The sequence below is a fragment of the Lissotriton helveticus genome, chromosome 6 (genome assembly GCF_964261635.1).
Source record: "Lissotriton helveticus chromosome 6, aLisHel1.1, whole genome shotgun sequence".
NCBI lineage: Eukaryota > Metazoa > Chordata > Amphibia > Caudata > Salamandridae > Lissotriton > Lissotriton helveticus.
In genome coordinates, this window is record NC_136067.1 from 2,055,010,547 (window position 1) to 2,055,028,579 (window position 18,033).

An 18,033-nucleotide genomic window follows, 5' to 3' on the forward strand; every position below is an offset into this window, starting at 1 on the left:
ATTGTACTTTGGTTTTATCTCTCTCTTTATAATTTGTACAGGTAATTGAGATGTATTATACTTTTTGTACATGCTGTTTCTCTTCAACTATTTTTCATTATTCAATAAACTCAAACTCAAAAAAAAAATCACTTTCAAGCGCCTCGCTTTGTTGATTGAATTATCAGTCAGCCTGTCCCCTTGGAAATGTTGCATTGTGAACCAAATAATTTTGAAAATTTAAGTAAAATACTCCTTTCCTTTTTTGAAATCATGAATAACTTTGTTGATGTGATGGTGTTCTAGCGCCTTTCTTAGATTCATTACTTTTCCTTACATAAATGTGTAAAACCGCAAAGAAATAGTTTGACCCGACAGAACCAATTGTTGTTTGTATCAAGCACCAAAATAAACCTGGCCTCATTTAGCGAATCACGGGGCATATTATCAAGGGGGTTTATCTCCGCTTTTTTGGCTTTAAAAGCCAAGAAAGCGGAGATAAAATTATCTCCCTATTACCAAGCTGTCGCTAACACCAGTTAGTGACAGCTAATAGGAGATAGCGACCATCTTGGGCCCCGCTTTGCATGTCAGTGATATTTATCACTAATGACATGCAAAGTGGGCGTGCCAAGATGTTAGCGACTGGAAACAGTCACTAACATCGCTATCTCCTATTACCAACTTTTGGAGATATTCGCGCTAAGCGCGAATATCTCCAAAAGCTAACACCTGCCCTGAGCAGTTCTTCACCATGTTATCCAATGGGAGGTGGATAACATGGCTAAGAGCATTTGCTCGATAATGCATGAATATCGCTGACTTTTCAGCGATATTCATGCATTGCGGCAGTTTTTTATCGCATTTGCGATAAACCTTGCTAATAGCAAGGTTTATCTGCGATAAAAATCGCCGATGCGCGGCGATAATTTTTGTCTCTAAACAAGTTAGAGACAAAAATTATCGCTAGTTGTTGGTAATATGCCCCCACATTGCTAGAAAACTCCACATTTGCAAATCGGAGCAGTTTTGAGCTTCCGGAGACATGCTGCATGGGAGACTGCATGCATTTGTGGTAATTCGCGGAAATCAACAGTAAAAAAGATCTCTCCAGACCATAAAACAGGCTACAAACAGCTGAAAATAACCAACCCACTCCCGTCTCAGCACAGTCCTACTGCTGGTAGATTGCCCCACATGCCAGACCCCCCCTGCTCATCCCCTATCAACCAGCAACAGGCTTACAGGGCTGACCGAGTGTGACTGTTTGTTCACCTCACCAATGCTACTTTGAACACACAGAATGCGTGTGATTTAATTTGTTGTGTCAAACTAAAAACAGAATGGAAACCTGACCTCCAAGGTGATTCATGGCCAGTGTGTCTGGCTGCTGTCTTCTCAAGAAGTGCTGCAGATTGAAGAGAAATCCTATTCCTGTTTTGGCTTGGGGGTGTGGCACAAAGGGCCCAGGAAAAGCCTGCGTCCTCCTGCCGTCCTGTGCAAAATCATTACAATGTTGCTGCTTTACCTGTCCCCAAATCTCTGACTCTAGTAGGGCCTTTCCCTGCAGGCAGCTTCTCTCACCTAAATCCTCACCAAAAGCCAAAGGCATCAGGGTAAAACTTCCTTTATTAGGGCGGCTGCCCCTGGGAGGACCCCGCGAGTCCCATAAGCATTGCAGAGCAAGCCTGCAAAGCAATCTCTAACATGCTGGCAGTTGCATTTAGGGGGGCCAGGCCATATATGGGGTGGCCTGGCCCCTTCAGGCTCCTCCCTCCCCCCCCCCCCACCCCGATGGCTATGGTCCTGCCCCTAAATGGAAGAAAGACAGCCACCCGCCCAGAGCCGCGCATGCGCTTGAGGGTGCTCACCTGCTGAGAGATGGCGTAGCCAATGATGATGTCTCCCTCCGGCACATCCCACGACACGGTGGCCGAGTTGGCCTTGAGCTGGGTGACGGTCACGTTGACTGGAGATGGGGGTCTGTCTGTGGTGCACGGAAGGAAGGAAGGGGGGGCGTGATGGAGGTGGTAACAGAGGAGAAGAGAGTGTGAAACATGAAGAAAGAGCAAGGAAGGAAGGGAACAGTCAGAAGCAAGGAAGGAGGAAGAGGCAGGAAAACAAAGGAAAGAGAGATGGAGGTGGGCATGAGACCAAAGCAAGCGGGGGAAGCATAACACAGCAACAGCAAATAAAATGAAACAAAGATAGAACAAGGAATGTGGATAAGGGACAAAAGAGGGAAAAGGAGAAAAGCGAAACAAAGGAAAGAAGAAATGAAAAGAGTTATTAGCCAGTTTATTTATTCTATTAGTCAGAAAACAGTAATAATAACACATTACTATTGTATTAGGATAGATATTCAGGTAGTTGAAGCAAACTCAAGCTGGGTCAATCACAGCACGTGCTCTCACGGTTCTGCCGCCTTCGCTATCACGTGACACGCATCATCCCTGGGTGTGTAATAGGCAGGCCCGGCTCCAGGAATTTTTATTTGGGTGGGCCTTATTGCTTTTTGCACACTCTGGGATAAACTTGGTTACCTTAATCCTTCTGTTGTTAATCCCAAATCCTTTCTTCTGCCAAAGTGGTGATGTGGTGCTTCCTAAATGTTTGAAAAATCTTAACTAGCCCTGACGTGATGCATATTATTTTAAATTTACATGAAGCTGTTGTCTTTTAATATGGTCTTAAACATAGGTCTCTTGCTTTGGTTGAGGTCTCTCGGGCCTCTGTTCTTGCCTATGAGCTAAATGATACTACTGTTGAAAACCTTAGTTATTTTGCCTATTAGGGTAAACGTCAACATCTATTAATGTTTTGTAAGGGAAAATGTAGACCTGCTAAGCAGGTATTTGGAAGCTTATGTTGGTTCGAGAAATGCTTTTTCCTCGTGTTTTATTCTATTTATGTAATAATTTGTATGCACTGTACTGTGGACCTCATTGGAGTTCCAAATCTTTAATAAATATTGAATTGAATTGTGGGACAAGGGTGCATTTGGGTGGGTCACTGCGGGCCCGATTTGTCTCTTATATGACTAGCCAGGCCCGCTTCAGGGACCTCCTTTATCTCCTTAGTCTTACAAAGCCCGGTAAAACACACTCTTTTCCAAACCTCCTTCTAAAGCGTGTCACTCTCAAAAAGTGTTTTTTTACATGTAATGTCCCTTTGATTGGAAGAGATGGTTTCTGAGGTGGGAGAATCAGGCAAGTGACACTTCTCAGGCTCCCTTTGTGCAAGCCTTCAGGGAGAATCCCTCTTCATACCTACCGCCACCTGAGGGCTCTGCAGCGCACTCACTTCCAGGCCTGATTATCCACTTTTCTACCACCCCTCTCCAGTGCATCTTATCTCACAGCTGACCTTGGGCCCCAGCCCCATATCAGCCACCATCGGGCTCCACTTACATTATTCCCATAAAAAACATTAGTAAAATCACCTTCAAACTTAAAACATTGAATATAGCAGTAAATATAATTAGCACGCACTTTACAGTATGATCCACAGTTGCCCTGATGACCCGACTGCTAATTAAATAAACAAAAACAGAAAGGCCATGAGAGGGCCGGCTTTAGCGCTGGTGTGAAAGTCTTTTTTGGTGCCCAACCAATGACCTCTTTCTCCGTAGATACCTTTACTACCAACCCCCAGCAGTGCCCTTCATCTCTCCGTAGCCTCTCCGCTCAGACTCCCTCACTACCACTCTCATCCCTCCGTAGCTCCCCCTCATGACCTCCTCCTCGGATTCCCTCACTGCCACCCTCCTCCAGTGCCCCTCATCTCTCCGTAGCCCCTACACCTCACAACCTCCTCCTCGGATTCCCTCACTGCCACCCTCCACCAGTGCCCCTTATCTCTCCGTAGCCCTACCCCTCACAACCTCCTTCTCAGATTCCCTCACTGCCACCCTCCACCAGTGCCCCTTATCTCTCCGTAGCCCCTACCCCTCACGACCTCCTCCTCAGATTCCCTCACTGCCACCCTCCACCAGTGCCCCTTATCTCTCCGTAGCCCCTACCCCTCACGACCTCCTTCTCAGATTCCCTCACTGCCACCCTCCACCAGTGCCCCTTATCTCTCCGTAGCCCCTACCCCTCACAACCTCCTCCTCGGATTCCCTCACTGCCACTCTCCACCAGTGCCCCTTATCTCTCCGTAGCCCCTACCCCTCACGACCTCCTTCTCAGATTCCCTCACTGCCACCCTCCACCAGTGCCCCTTATCTCTCCGTAGCCCCTACCCCTCACAACCTCCTCCTCGTATTCCCTCACTGCCACCCTCCACCAGTGCCCCTTATCTCTCCGTAGCCCCTACCCCTCACAACCTCCTCCTAGGATTCCCTCACTGCCACCCTCCACCAGTGCCCCTTATCTCTCCGTAGCCCCTACCCCTCACGACCTCCTTCTCAGATTCCCTCACTGCCACCCTCCACCAGTGCCCCTTATCTCTCCGTAGCCCCTACCCCTCACAACCTCCTCCTAGGATTCCATCACTGCCACCCTCCACCAGTGCCCCTTATCTCTCCGTAGCCCCTACCCCTCACAACCTCCTCCTAGGATTCCCTCACTGCCACCCTCCACCAGTGCCCCTTATCTCTCCGTAGCCCCTACCCCTCACAACCTCCTTCTCAGATTCCCTCACTGCCACCCTCCACCAGTGCCCCTTATCTCTCCGTAGCCCCTACCCCTCACAACCTCCTCCTTGGATTCCCTCACTGCCACCCTCCACCAGTGCCCCTTATCTCTCCGTAGCCCCTACCCCTCACAACCTCCTTCTCAGATTCCCTCACTGCCACCCTCCACCAGTGCCCTTCATCTCTCCGTAGCCCCTACCCCTCACGACCTCCTTCTCAGATTCCCTCACTGCCACCCTCCACCAGTGCCCCTTATCTCTCCATAGCCCCTACCCGTCACAACCTCCTTCTCAGATTCCCTCACTGCCACCCTCCACCAGTGCCCCTTATCTCTCCATAGCCCCTACCCTCACAACCTCCTTCTCAGATTCCCTCACTGCCACCCTCCACCAGTGCCCTTCATCTCTCCGTAGCCCCTACCCCTCACAACCTCCTCCTAGGATTCCCTCACTGCCACCCTCCACCAGTGCCCCTTATCTCTCCGTAGCCCCTACCCCTCACAACCTCCTCCTAGGATTCCCTCACTGCCACCCTCCACCAGTGCCCCTTATCTCTCCGTAGCCCCTACCCCTCACAACCTCCTTCTCAGATTCCCTCACTGCCACCCTCCACCAGTGCCCCTTATCTCTCCGTAGCCCCTACCCCTCACAACCTCCTCCTAGGATTCCCTCACTGCCACCCTCCACCAGTGCCCCTTATCTCTCCGTAGCCCCTACCCCTCACAACCTCCTTCTCAGATTCCCTCACTGCCACCCTCCACCAGTGCCCCTTATCTCTCCGTAGCCCCTACCCCTCACAACCTCCTTCTCAGATTCCCTCACTGCCACCCTCCACCAGTGCCCCTTATCTCTCCGTAGCCCCTACCCCTCACAACCTCCTTCTCAGATTCCCTCACTGCCACCCTCCACCAGTGCCCCTTATCTCTCCGTAGCCCCTACCCCTCACGACCTCCTTCTCAGATTCCCTCACTGCCACCCTCCACCAGTGCCCCTTATCTCTCCGTAGCCCCTACCCCTCACGACCTCCTCCTAGGATTCCCTCACTGCCACCCTCCACCAGTGCCCCTTATCTCTCCGTAGCCCCTACCCCTCACAACCTCCTTCTCAGATTCCCTCACTGCCACCGTCCTCCAGCGCCCCTCATCTCTCCGTAGCCCCTACCCCTCACGACCTCCTTCTCAGATTCCCTCACTGCCACCCTCCACCAGTGCCCCTTATCTCTCCATAGCCCCTACCCGTCACAACCTCCTTCTCAGATTCCCTCACTGCCACCCTCCACCAGTGCCCCTTATCTCTCCGTAGCCCCTACCCCTCACGACCTCCTCCTCGGATTCCCTCACTGCCACCGTCCTCCAGCGCCCCTCATCTCTCCGTAGCCCCTACCCCTCACAACCTCCTTCTCAGATTCCCTCACTGCCACCCTCCACCAGTGCCCCTTATCTCTCCGTAGCCCCTACCCCTCACGACCTCCTCCTAGGATTCCCTCACTGCCACCCTCCACCAGTGCCCCTTATCTCTCCGTAGCCCCTACCCCTCACGACCTCCTCCTAGGATTCCCTCACTGCCACCCTCCACCAGTGCCCCTTATCTCTCCTGGCCCCTACCCCTCACAACCTCCTCCTAGGATTCCCTCACTGCCACCCTCCACCAGTGCCCCTTATCTCTCCATAGCCCCTACCCGTCACAACCTCCTTCTCAGATTCCCTCACTGCCACCCTCCACCAGTGCCCCTTATCTCTCCGTAGCCCCTACCCCTCACGACCTCCTCCTCGGATTCCCTCACTGCCACCCTCCACCAGTGCCCCTTATCTCTCCGTAGCCCCTACCCCTCACAACCTCCTTCTCAGATTCCCTCACTGCCACCGTCCTCCAGCGCCCCTCATCTCTCCGTAGCCCCTACCCCTCACGACCTCCTCCTAGGATTCCCTCACTGCCACCCTCCACCAGTGCCCCTTATCTCTCCGTAGCCCCTACCCCTCACAACCTCCTTCTCAGATTCCCTCACTGCCACCGTCCTCCAGCGCCCCTCATCTCTCCGTAGCCCCTACCCCTCACGACCTCCTCCTAGGATTCCCTCACTGCCACCGTCCTCCAGCGCCCCTCATCTCTCCGTAGCCCCTACCCCTCACAACCTCTTCCTCGGATTCCCTCACTGCCACCCTCCACCAGTGCCCTTCATCCCTCTGTAGCCTCTCTCTCATATGCATTTCATGTGTTGTATAGTGATACTCATATCAGTGTAGGGTGTCACAGTACTTTACATCACGCACACATTATACAGAGACAATCAATCATGCAAGTATGTAAATCGCTCTACAGGGAATGTCACATTAGCCAATGAGGATTACAAGGTGTAGGAATCACGTGTCATCTATACTGGTGGGCAGAATATTTTAAGAGGGTTTGGTCTGGAGAAGCACAAACTCGGGATTTAGAGATTAATCCAGTGCTTGGGGGTTGGCTTTCCTGATAAAAATGTATATCTGCCCAACATTAGAATAATGAAAGAGTGGGGAAGTTCTAACTATATCGCAACACACACACACACAAAAAGTGAAGTTCTAACTATACCATTCAGGTTTGTATGCAGCTCTTTGATGACAGTTCATAGGTCACTTGCTAATGTAAAGATTTTACCTTTTGAACTGCAAATAACAAAGGGATCTTTGTGACAAAGGCCGTAACCCACTGAGCTATCCATATAAAATACAGTTAATCTGCTTTTCAGAACTATCAACAGAGAAATGATTGCTCTCCGGCAGGATCATAAATCACCAGAGTTATCTGGACCTTTTGTATTGTCTTGCATCACTGGCAGAGCCGACCTTAATAATGAAAAAAAATGTTTATATGACGCATATGTGCCTTGCTGGGCCTCCCCTGATTCCAACAACTATGTCACAGCCCGCTCTGATAAGCAGCTGCAGGGGCCAGGAAAAGTGAATCAGGATAAACAAACTTCTTTTCTCTAGCCTGCAATAGCAAAGGAAATGTCCACGCAGCAGGACAGCCGTGCCAAAGAAAGGATTTGTCCCTTTCGCCATGCCCCTACTTTACCTGCACGAGGGGGCGGGGACACCGCCCACCTTTTTAACACCTTCGCCGCGGGGCTAATTCCCCCGTGTGGTGAGGGGGGCTGCGCGTGGCGCCGCGGTGCATGTGATGAGCTCGGCTCGGCACGGTGGCGCTGTGCTCATGACGAGCTGAGCTCGTCATGACCACACCTGCCTAATGGAACGCTTAATGGAAGCAGCGGAATTATCCCCGCGTGGGCGTTCCACGGCGGTTATGACAAGCTGAGCTCGTCATGAGCACAGCGCCACTGTGCCTCATGACGGGCTGAGCGCGTCATGAGCACCGAAAGAGTTAAAAGGAGATGCATGATGGGGGGTGCCTGTGAGAAAGAGCCCAGGCCCAATCACGCAACTCCAGAACAGGCAGAAGAACAAAGTTTGGAGGAACTTTTTAAATTAAAGTGACCATTTTCTATCGGCCTTCGTGCTGTCACTGCGAGGGCCAAGTCTCATGTTTGGGTGGGCCAGGCTCATGTTAGGGTGGGCCTGGCCCACCAGCTAGATCCTGGCCTGGTAATAGGCCGAGGAAGGCAAGGACATGTGATAAAATACATAGTCATCGCCACTCGACAAGACTTACCCACGTCGGAGGGGACCGGTGCCACTCCAAGCGGGCACCCCTCACTGGAGAGGAGACTGCCTGTGCCAGTCCCTTGCACTCAGTTCAGCAATCTGCCCCCGGCACCCACTGGTGCCGCAGAGCAGACAGACCGACTGGGCACATGAAGGTGTTAAACGTGGAGTGTTTCAGGGGGCATTCTTGTGCCCACATACATGCCAGGTGGCACTCAATACATACACCTTTCCCACTGTGCCATTTGCAGGATCTTTATGGAATTTTCCCGAGCATAAAAATATAAATAGATTCACAAGTACATAATATAATACACAGCAAGCATTGCACAATGAATGTAATGCTATATAGTAAAGACACACAAATGGGCCCCTGGCTAGGCATATAGTCTACTACTCACAATCACTCGAAGTGCACAAAAAAGTGATGTATTACACTCGGCCACGTTATTTTGCACACCAAATCACTTCCATTGCACCCAGCTATATGCAAATCAGTCTTGACCCTGCTCCAATGGGAACAGTCCAGCCCATACTGCCAGGCCAGGTCATCTATGAACTGGAACACAAGCAACCCAGGACCAGTTTCGCCCTAGCTATGGGCTCATCAGCGGGGTACAGCTTAATTCCAGTGACACAGTGTGCACGGTACCCACGTCTGGGCAAACCCGTCTCACTCAGGCCTACACACTAACGTTTTTTAAAAAGGGATGGATGGAATGCTTGATTTAATCTCAGCCACTGGTAATTACTCGGGTCGCATCCAAATCCATAAATATTTTACACACCATGTCATTTCTGTTCGGACCCAGCCATATGTAAATCAGTCTTGACCCTGTTCCTCGTGGGAACATTCCAGCCTGAACTAGCAGGCCAGGTCCTCCCTGCACCAGAACACAAGCAACATTGTTGCTGCCATCACTAAATGAGCACAAACATTTTCACCATCCTGCAGTGAACAGCAAAATACCACAATAAAGCAGTTACAGAACTCCAGGGAAGGTTTTGAAATGTTCACAATCAACACGATGAAGGAGATTAATAGCTCGTGGCGATCCTCGCCCTGCACAATGGCGGCTTCACAATCCTCGTGCTCAGTTCATCACTTTATCAATCAGTAAAATATTTGTCTTTAACCCTAGAGATTGTGACTCTAGCCTTCATTAATACCTAAAACCACACAGAAAAAAAGCAAAAGCGACGACAAACAACTGACACAGTGGCTAGAAACACCAAAATAAATGTAAAAATGGAAATCCGTATTTGTAAAGCTCGAACTACTCCTTCTTACGGGTCTCAAGGCGCTGGGGGGCATCGTGGAAATTAAGGGCCAGATGTAGGTAATGGAGATTTACCCATTCTAAAATACCAAATTTTAGAGTTCGGTAATTTACAGATTCCTTAAATTACCGATTCGGTAAATTACCGAATCCTTAAATTAGGTCCCTACATCTGAAAAGCCTAATAGCGGTCGGTAATGGCCAAAATTCGGTAATTTCGGCCGTTACCGACCGGTATTAGGCTTCCTACATCTGGCCCTAAGTGAGCTATTGCCCAGAGTCACATGCTGCTGAGCTGAGCTGCCACCCGAGCCAGGGATCGAACTGTGAACCCTGTGCTCCGAAGTCAGCTGCCCTGGCCGCTGCACAACACCTCTCCACTCCACCAAAGGAAAGGGTCAGAGGTTCACATTTGTGATTGTTTGATTGACAGCTTCGGGAAAGAACGCATACTTTCTGGGTTTAGGGTGAGTGGTGCTAGTCAACAAAATGAGGATGTCTCACTACTGAGGGGCCATAGGTGCTCCTATTCAGTGGCCCCCTAGCCCCCCAAGGGACACGCCTCAATGATAGAGAGCCAAAGAAATGGGTCGAACAAAGGCTGCTGTCCGCCCTCAGCCTCTCAAGACCCACCTGCCTGGCAAACCATGTGGGTGCTGGACGTCCGGAACAAGACCAGGGTTAAAAGAAGAACAAAAAAACAATGATGCCTGGTGCAGAGAGGGAGCACAAGGAAGAGTCGCCACGCAGGGCGCCTGCACTTGCAGAAGTCTTGGAGCACCCTGCCTCTGATCTCTGGTGAGGGGTGGTAAGGACTCCAGGAGGCCGGGTGTCAGCCAGTGCTAAATTTGAGCCGGTGGTTTCCGGTGCTCAGCACCCTCACGCACTTGTCAACACTGGCGGTTATGAAAGTCTGCCACAAGGTGGCGCTGTCAGCCAAATTTAGAGATGAGCACAACAGTTGTTTAATTATTCAATACACAATAACCAAGCATTTGCAATGCAATAGGTCTTGCATTTGGGACCTTACAAGGATTTAGTAATGCAGCATATTGTGCGGCCGGGAGTTTTCAGGGTGACGAGTCGTTAATGAGCAAGCAGTGTCCTGTGAGTTTGGGCAAATCACAAAATACTAGCAGCAGTCTTGGAGGGGTGGTGGGTGCTGTGTGAAGGGGTAGGTAGAGACGGCACAGGGCGAGCAGGCTGCCACGAGCAAGAAACAAGACAGGATGTTGAAAATGAAAGCATGTCCTGTAATTTTGGGCAAATTACTTAAAATACAAGCAGCGATCTCGAAGGGGTAATGGGTGTGGGTGAAGGGCGAGGGAGAGATGGCACAGGGTGAGCAGGAAACAAGACGCAATGGTGAAAATGAAAGCTGAGAACGCGTGGGGAGAGACGGCACGCAATGTGACTGAAACAGCATTTGAGCTTATAAATGACTCCGTCTGGCAACATTAAAAAAACAAGCAATGAAACGCCATCAAACATGCTGTGAAGCATGTGAGGTCAGAGCTGCCGACTCGGAAGTTCGAGTCTTGGCGTTGGCTCAATTCTGTGATTTTGGGCAAATCATTAGAAATACAAGCAGCGATCTCAGAGGGGTGGCGAGGGTGGCGTGAAGGGGTAGGGAGAGACGACACAAGGCAAGCATGCTGCCACAAGCAGGAAACAAGACCCAATAGTGAAAATTAAAGCGGTGTCCTGTGATTTTGGTCAAATCACTCAAAAGACAAGCAGCGATCTCAGAGGGGTGGTGGGTGCGGGGTGAAGGGATAAAAGAGACAGCACAGGGTGAGCAGGAAACAAGACGTGAAGGTAAGGGTAGCGATGAGGGAGTGGGGAGAGATGACACACAATGTGACTTGAACAGCATTTGAGCTTATAAATGACTCCATCTGGCAATATTTAAAAATCAGCAGTGAAACGGCATCAAACAAGCTGTGAAGGGGCATGCGGTTAGAGCTGCCGACTCGAGGGTTCAAGTCTCGGCATTGGCTCAACAGCCTGTGATTTTGGGCAAATCACTTAAAATATAAGCTGCGATCTCGGAGGGGTCTGTGGGGGCAGGGTGAAGGGAGAGACTACACAGGGCAACTAGGTTGCCATGAGCAGGAAACAAGACACAATAGTGAAAATGAAAGGGGGCATATTGTTAAAAGGTCCACGGCCCCCAAAGTAAAACAATAATTAAACCTGCAATGCAAATGCCGACCCAAACATGAAGCAGAGCGTCTGTGAAGAGGGCGCTGTGCTGATACACAAGCTGAGTCAAACAAGAAAAAAAAAGTATGCGCACAATGGAACCTATATAAACAAAAGTGTAAGAACACGTGTAACAGGGATAGGCTCTCCTGTGAGGGTTTGAATCACAAAAAGGCGGGACTAAGTAAGCATGCTGATCAACCAAAAGTAAGCATTTATGAAGGGCACAAACAGGAACGAATGGAAAAGATAGATAGTGGTTCAAGCCACAGTCTAGATTACAGCGTGCCTCGAAGAGCAGCGCATGCGCTGCCCAGTCTTGACCTAAGAATGAGTAATACTTATATACTTTATAGCTATGGGAGCCTGGAATTGTCACACTTTTAAGAGTTTGATGATTGGTCATGTGTTGGTGCTGTCATTGGCAGCTCTGGCAGGGGCAAAAGGTGATGCAAGCTGCAGTGGCCTCCTGATAAGGGACCAGGCACTTATATATGATTTTTTTTTACAAATTAAGCACCGTCAGTGTCTCGGCTCTGCTTGGGATGGCGTGGGACTTCAATGCAGACAAAGCCAGCAGCTGCCATCGGGTAGGCCCCCAGAGCTCCAGCAGTGACCTGACCTTCAGGCTAGTTCCTAGCCAGAGGACCCAGGCAGCAACCACCTCTGTGTTTGGAAGCACCAGCAGCAGCATGGGCCGTGCAGGACTCCATCCAAGAAGGCGCTCTACAAGCTAGAGTTACAGTTATTGTGTGTTAGGCCTACAGCCAATCAGAGCCACCACATCCTCCAGTCGAAAGGTTCCGGCCAGAGAAGGGGGCTAGAGCTGCCAACTTGGGAGCTGGTGATCCGATTCGAGTCTCGGCGTCAGCTCAACATCCTGTGATTCTGGGCAAATCCCTCACTATACCCGTACCCATGGGCAGCGCCTGGATACCCTCACGAGTGATAAGCCGCGCTATAAAATCTGCAAATTATTACAGAATGGATCACCATGCCCCCTCAGAGAGGAGTCTGGGAAGGGCAGCTCCCACAATGCATTGCAGTGATTACAGCCTATGTGGAGAGGGCCCGGCGCACCGTCCTAGCGAGCAGCTCTCTCAGCAGTGTTTTGATTCAGCTCCAGACAATACTGGAATCAAAGAGCAGCAGAGGAGGAGGAAGTGGTAAAGGGTTTGTCCCCTGAAGGCAGCATCCAGCCTCCATCTTGCCAGTGGCGGCTGCTCTGCTATGGCGAAGGAGTGTGGCCCCCCTGCCAGCTGCCTTGTAACATCGGAAAGGAAAAATGAAACGATAATAAACACGTTTTATTATTGTTTTATTTATCCTTTCCTGGCGAGTCTTTGGGGGCGGGCCATGGTGGACGGCAGGAGGAGTGGTAGTGCACTGAGATCAGTGCGCATGACGGTCTGGCTGGCTGCCTCAGGCCGGCAAACGTCATGCGCACTGAAGCTGTCTCCAACCCGAGCTGCGTTGTGGGGCTGTAGTGAGCAGGCCCAGGCTCCCAGTCTTCCTGGGAGCTCAAATTCAGAGCGCTCAGGCCAATCCTGACTGTGCTCTCATGACATGAGTGCAGCGTCGGGATTGCTCGCAGTGGCGTCTGGGAGCGTGTGCCTGCGAGAAGAGGAGCAGACGAGCGCGACACGGCCGGCTACAGGTACATTTTTTTCCATGTATCTTTTTATTTTTTTCTCCCGACCCCTTCACCCCCACTCCCTGCCTCACCACTCTTCCACAACACCAGCCGCTACTGCATCTTACAACAAGCCATGTAAATGTTCATCAAAAGCCATGGCTAATCCAAACACTATAATTATGCTGTCACCAGTCATACGCCCCCATGGGGGACATTCTGTAACCAGATACCACATGCAAATAAAATATTGACGGGTGCTCAATTTAGGTCTCGTTTTAAGTCTCAGGGGCATGGTGGGCAAATGACACACCCCACCAGATAGGCCTGCTGGGTAGAGGGACAGGACACAAGGGAGGCCAAAGGTCATACCTTCAGATGAATACATACCTTTACATCGTATGTGTTTACAACGCATGCGATTACAACACAGTCGTCACAACAACTGCATTGTTACATCGCAGTACCATTACAAGGCAAGTCGTAACAATAACTTGCTGTAGGGGGCGCGCTGGTTTTAGGAATAGTATAATTTACTATTCCAACTCCAGCCTGCGCAACAGTAGGGAAGGTGTTGGAATAGTAAATTATACTATTCCTTAGTTTAGAGCCCCTCCTTCAGCAAGTCGTTGTAATGGTACTGCGATGTAAGAACGCGGTCGTTGTAATGACCGCATTGTAATCGCATGCGTTGTTACCCATGCGACGTGATGTCTGTTTCCCCCTGACATCCACTTAAAATCACCGAAGTCTGTGCTTACTCCATAGAGCACGGGGGCTTGGTGATGACAGACGGCCTACCCACAACGGTGGCTAGCCATGACCTGGGCTCTGCGGGCACACAGTATGACTAAATTCCACATAATACACCCAGTGACGGATAGACATAGCCATTGCCAAGGGTGTTCTTGTAGATGCCTAGAGTCCACTGTGCCCACTGGGCTTGCAGAGTGATGGCAATGAGAGGTGGCGTAGAGGCTTGTGCATAAGCTGTGATGGTTGCACTCAGAGGCTGCAGGGCACACTGGCAGGCCCTGCCCAGGGGCTCTCAGGATGGCGGACACCCACTCTGCACGAGCTGCACCGAGAATGCGCTGACGTGGCCCATGACAGTGCCCAATGAGCTCTGGGCACGGTGGAGGGCAGGTGGGAACCACCAAAGGGCACATCTGGCGCCCCCTGGACACGACTGCATGCAGTATCCGTTTGCTTCACCAACGGGACCGTCCAATACGCTCGCCTGACCCGTTTCACCGTCTATACCTCGGACGGGCAGAGTTGGGTCATCTGTTACTCTCTGAGATATGTATTTTATGTTACCCTGTTGTTATCCCCTCTTGTTATACTATGTCAACCGTGAATCCTTCTATCAATGCCGTGTCTTGTAAAGCGCTCTGATACCCTCGGGTCTAGCCAGCGCTATATCAAACTCTCAAATAAATAAATAAATACCCGGCTGACACTATCAGCAGGGCCCTGTGGAAATCACAACAGAACCAAAGAAACTCACTTTGTTTATCACAGTTCCAATATAAAACGTGCACTATTCTACCACTATAGCTTCTCAAGTGAAGATACGTTTTGTTTATGATACAAAACACAGAGAAACACTGAAATTCACTAATTGTGGTGATCTACGCAGCTGTCTTATTACTCACAACCTCACACATGATGTCACAAATGACATCACTGGTGACTTCACACATAAACTCACCAATGACATCATCAGTAACGTCATCAAAGCCACAAACGGTTGGTCTTTGATTGCTGACATCAGAGCTGAGCGCTTATCTGTTTATTGATAGTGACGCGGGAGCCTTTCCTGCACAATTAATGCCTAAAACGACATATATTCCTAAGGAGTGTACTTGTAAGTTTCATAACTTTCTATGCACACAGACATCACAAGTGATATCATCGATGACGTCACAGTTGGCACTGCCTATCATATCACCACTCACTTCACTGATGACTTCACCAATATCTTTGCAGAGATGCACTGACATGACCTTTTGCACAGATGATAGAATCAGTATCAATGACATCATTAGTGACGTCACGTTCCATCATCCATGACATAACTGAGGCTGCATCACATCACGACATCAATAAAACAAAGGAAGCCACACATCACTCTTTTCCACATCAGTTTGATGGCAGTACTCCTATAACTATAGTTCATATGTAGAACTGGATGTGTTTGTGAGTATAACCTTTGTTCTACAAATATTCTTTGTAAGGACACCTAGTGGCTGACAGCGGTACTGCACCTTGCAATTAATTACAGGTGTGCTAAGGTGGGAAGCCTCACGGCTCACAACCCTTTGTTATTTTTGGTGAAAATAGGGATGTGACTCAAGAGTGTGACTTCAATGGTGTTTAATAATTTAGGATAACATGTGGACTGTGGCCACTGACTAACCATCCATCCGTGCCTCACTTTCCTCCTCCACGCTGGCATTATAAATAAATACCAGCCACAGATTAGCAGCCCCCTCCAGCCGGCCCAATGGCAGCCCCATCCCCTGGCATGGTATGGGGGTGCACCCAGACTCCTGTCCTGTCCAGGACAAGGGCACTAGGACCCTGGGGCAGCGCAGGGGCGAGGGGACACCGGACACCACATCCGGTCAAGGGGTGGGGAGAGGACATTCTGATGCTGGACCTCGAAGCATGAGGTCGTGATATGCATATGCTGTAAGGGAAAAGAATAAAGGCATACCTGTACAATACTATCGTGTCCTGCGTATTCTCCTGGGTCTGGGAACACGACATCTGGCGACGAGGCGGGATCGGAATCATCCGACGTGGAGAAATCGCGATTTTAACCAGGAGCCCACCCTGGATCGCGTCGTGACCAGAAGGAGGAGTGCAGCAACATTGATTGAGCAGCAGCGACGCGGGAGCCCACCCCGACCGCTGCACGAGGAAAGGAACAAAAAAAACGACCCCTCCGGTAAGCGCCTAGCAAAGAGCGCGAAATCCAATTGAAATAGAAAAGCAGCGCGAGCTCTCGCGACCCACGAGAGTCTCGTCGGCCATTTTGGGGTCAGGCGCGGGAGCCAATAGAAACTGCAAAGAGCGCGGCGGCCATTTTGGAGTCAGGCAGCGCCGCAATTGGACGTGAAGTCCCGCGAGAACACGGCGGCCATCTTGAAGACAGGCATATAAACCAATAGGAGCCAAGAACGAGTGCGGCGGCCATTTTGAAGACAGGCGAAGCGCGAAAAAGAGCCAAAAATACAAAAATAAGGGATAAAGGCACCGAAAAAGAGGAAAAGAAGACCACAAAGGGTGGTTAAAGTAAAAGACAATTACCAAGAGGGCCATACAAGTGAAAAAGAGAGAAAATAAAAGGAAAAAGGAGAGAAGCAAAGTAAAGCACAAAAGTGACAAAAGGGCAGAAAAAGCAAAGCAAAAAAAAAAAAAAGTGACAAAAAGGCAGCATACAGAACATAGTACCAGGGAAGAGGGCATAAATACATAAATACAGGTGCAACTAAAGAAGAAGAGGGGCCAATAAAAGGACAAAGGAAAGAAAAGAAAGGAAATAAAGAAAAAGGCACAAACAAGCATATGCAAAGGCAAAAAGAGGCAGAATAAGGAAATAAGGGTTGAACAAGGAGCAATAGAACAAAGAACAGAAAAGAAGGTAACAGCACAACGAACAGGTGCAAATAAAGAAGATACAAGAGAACAAAGCACAGACAAAGAAGAAAATAAAGAAAGAACAAAGGGTGACAAGGACGAATAAGAGAATCGAACTAAAGGAATTGAGCGCTAATAAAGCACAAGCGAAGACAAAAAGAGTGAATAAGAGAAAAAGACAACAAGTAAAAGGACAAAGGAAAGAAAAGAAAGGAGATTAAGATAAAGGCACAAACAAGGATATGCAAAGGCAAAACGAGGCAAAATAAAGGACAAAAGAAAGAAAAGAAAGGAAATTAAGGAAAAGGCACAAACAAGCATATGCAAAGGCAAAAAGAGGCAGAATAAGGAAATAAGGGTTGAACAAGGAGCAATAGAACAAAGAACAGAAAAGAAGGTGACAGCACAACGAACAGGTGCAAATAAAGAAGATACAAGAGAACAAAGCACAGACAAAGAAGAAAACAAAGACAGAACAAAGGGTGACAAGGACGAATAAGAGAATCGAACTAAAGGAATTGAGCGCTAATAAAGAACAAGCAAAGACAAAAACAGTGAATTAGAGAAAAAGACAACAAGTAAAAGGAAAAAAGGGAAAATAAAGACACATAAGAGAAAATAAAGACGACAAAGTGCAGAGCACAGAAAACAGAAGAGTGCCAGAAAGAGCACGGGAAACAACAAAAGAAAAAGACAATAGAAGACATAAAAAAAAAAAAAAAAAAAAAGAGTGCCAGGAAGAGCACGGAGAATAGAAAAGTGCCAGGAAGAGCACAGGAAACAGAAGGGTGCCAGAAAGAGCACGGGAAACAACAAAAGAAAAAGACAATAGAAGAAATAACAAAAAAAAAAAAAAAAAAGAGTGCCAGGAAGAGCACGAAGAATAGAAGAGTGCCAAGAAGAGCACAGGAAACAGAAGAGTGCCAGAAAGAGCACGGGAAACAACAAAAGAAAAAGACAATAGAAGAAATAACAAAAAAAAAACAAAAAAAGGGTGCCAGGAAGA

At 49.2% G+C, this 18,033-nt stretch overlaps 1 protein-coding gene across 2 annotated transcripts in view; it reads right to left on the bottom strand.

Annotated features, from left to right (window-relative positions):
* Positions 1 to 18,033, bottom strand: part of FNDC4 (fibronectin type III domain containing 4) — a 325,741-nt gene that overhangs the window by 42,473 nt on the left and 265,235 nt on the right. For both annotated transcript variants that reach the window (XM_078647183.1, XM_078647184.1), the window contains exon 2: positions 1,851 to 1,966. In XM_078647183.1, the coding sequence (XP_078503309.1) occupies positions 1,851 to 1,966 (116 nt within the window). The remainder of the gene's footprint in view (positions 1 to 1,850; positions 1,967 to 18,033) is intronic.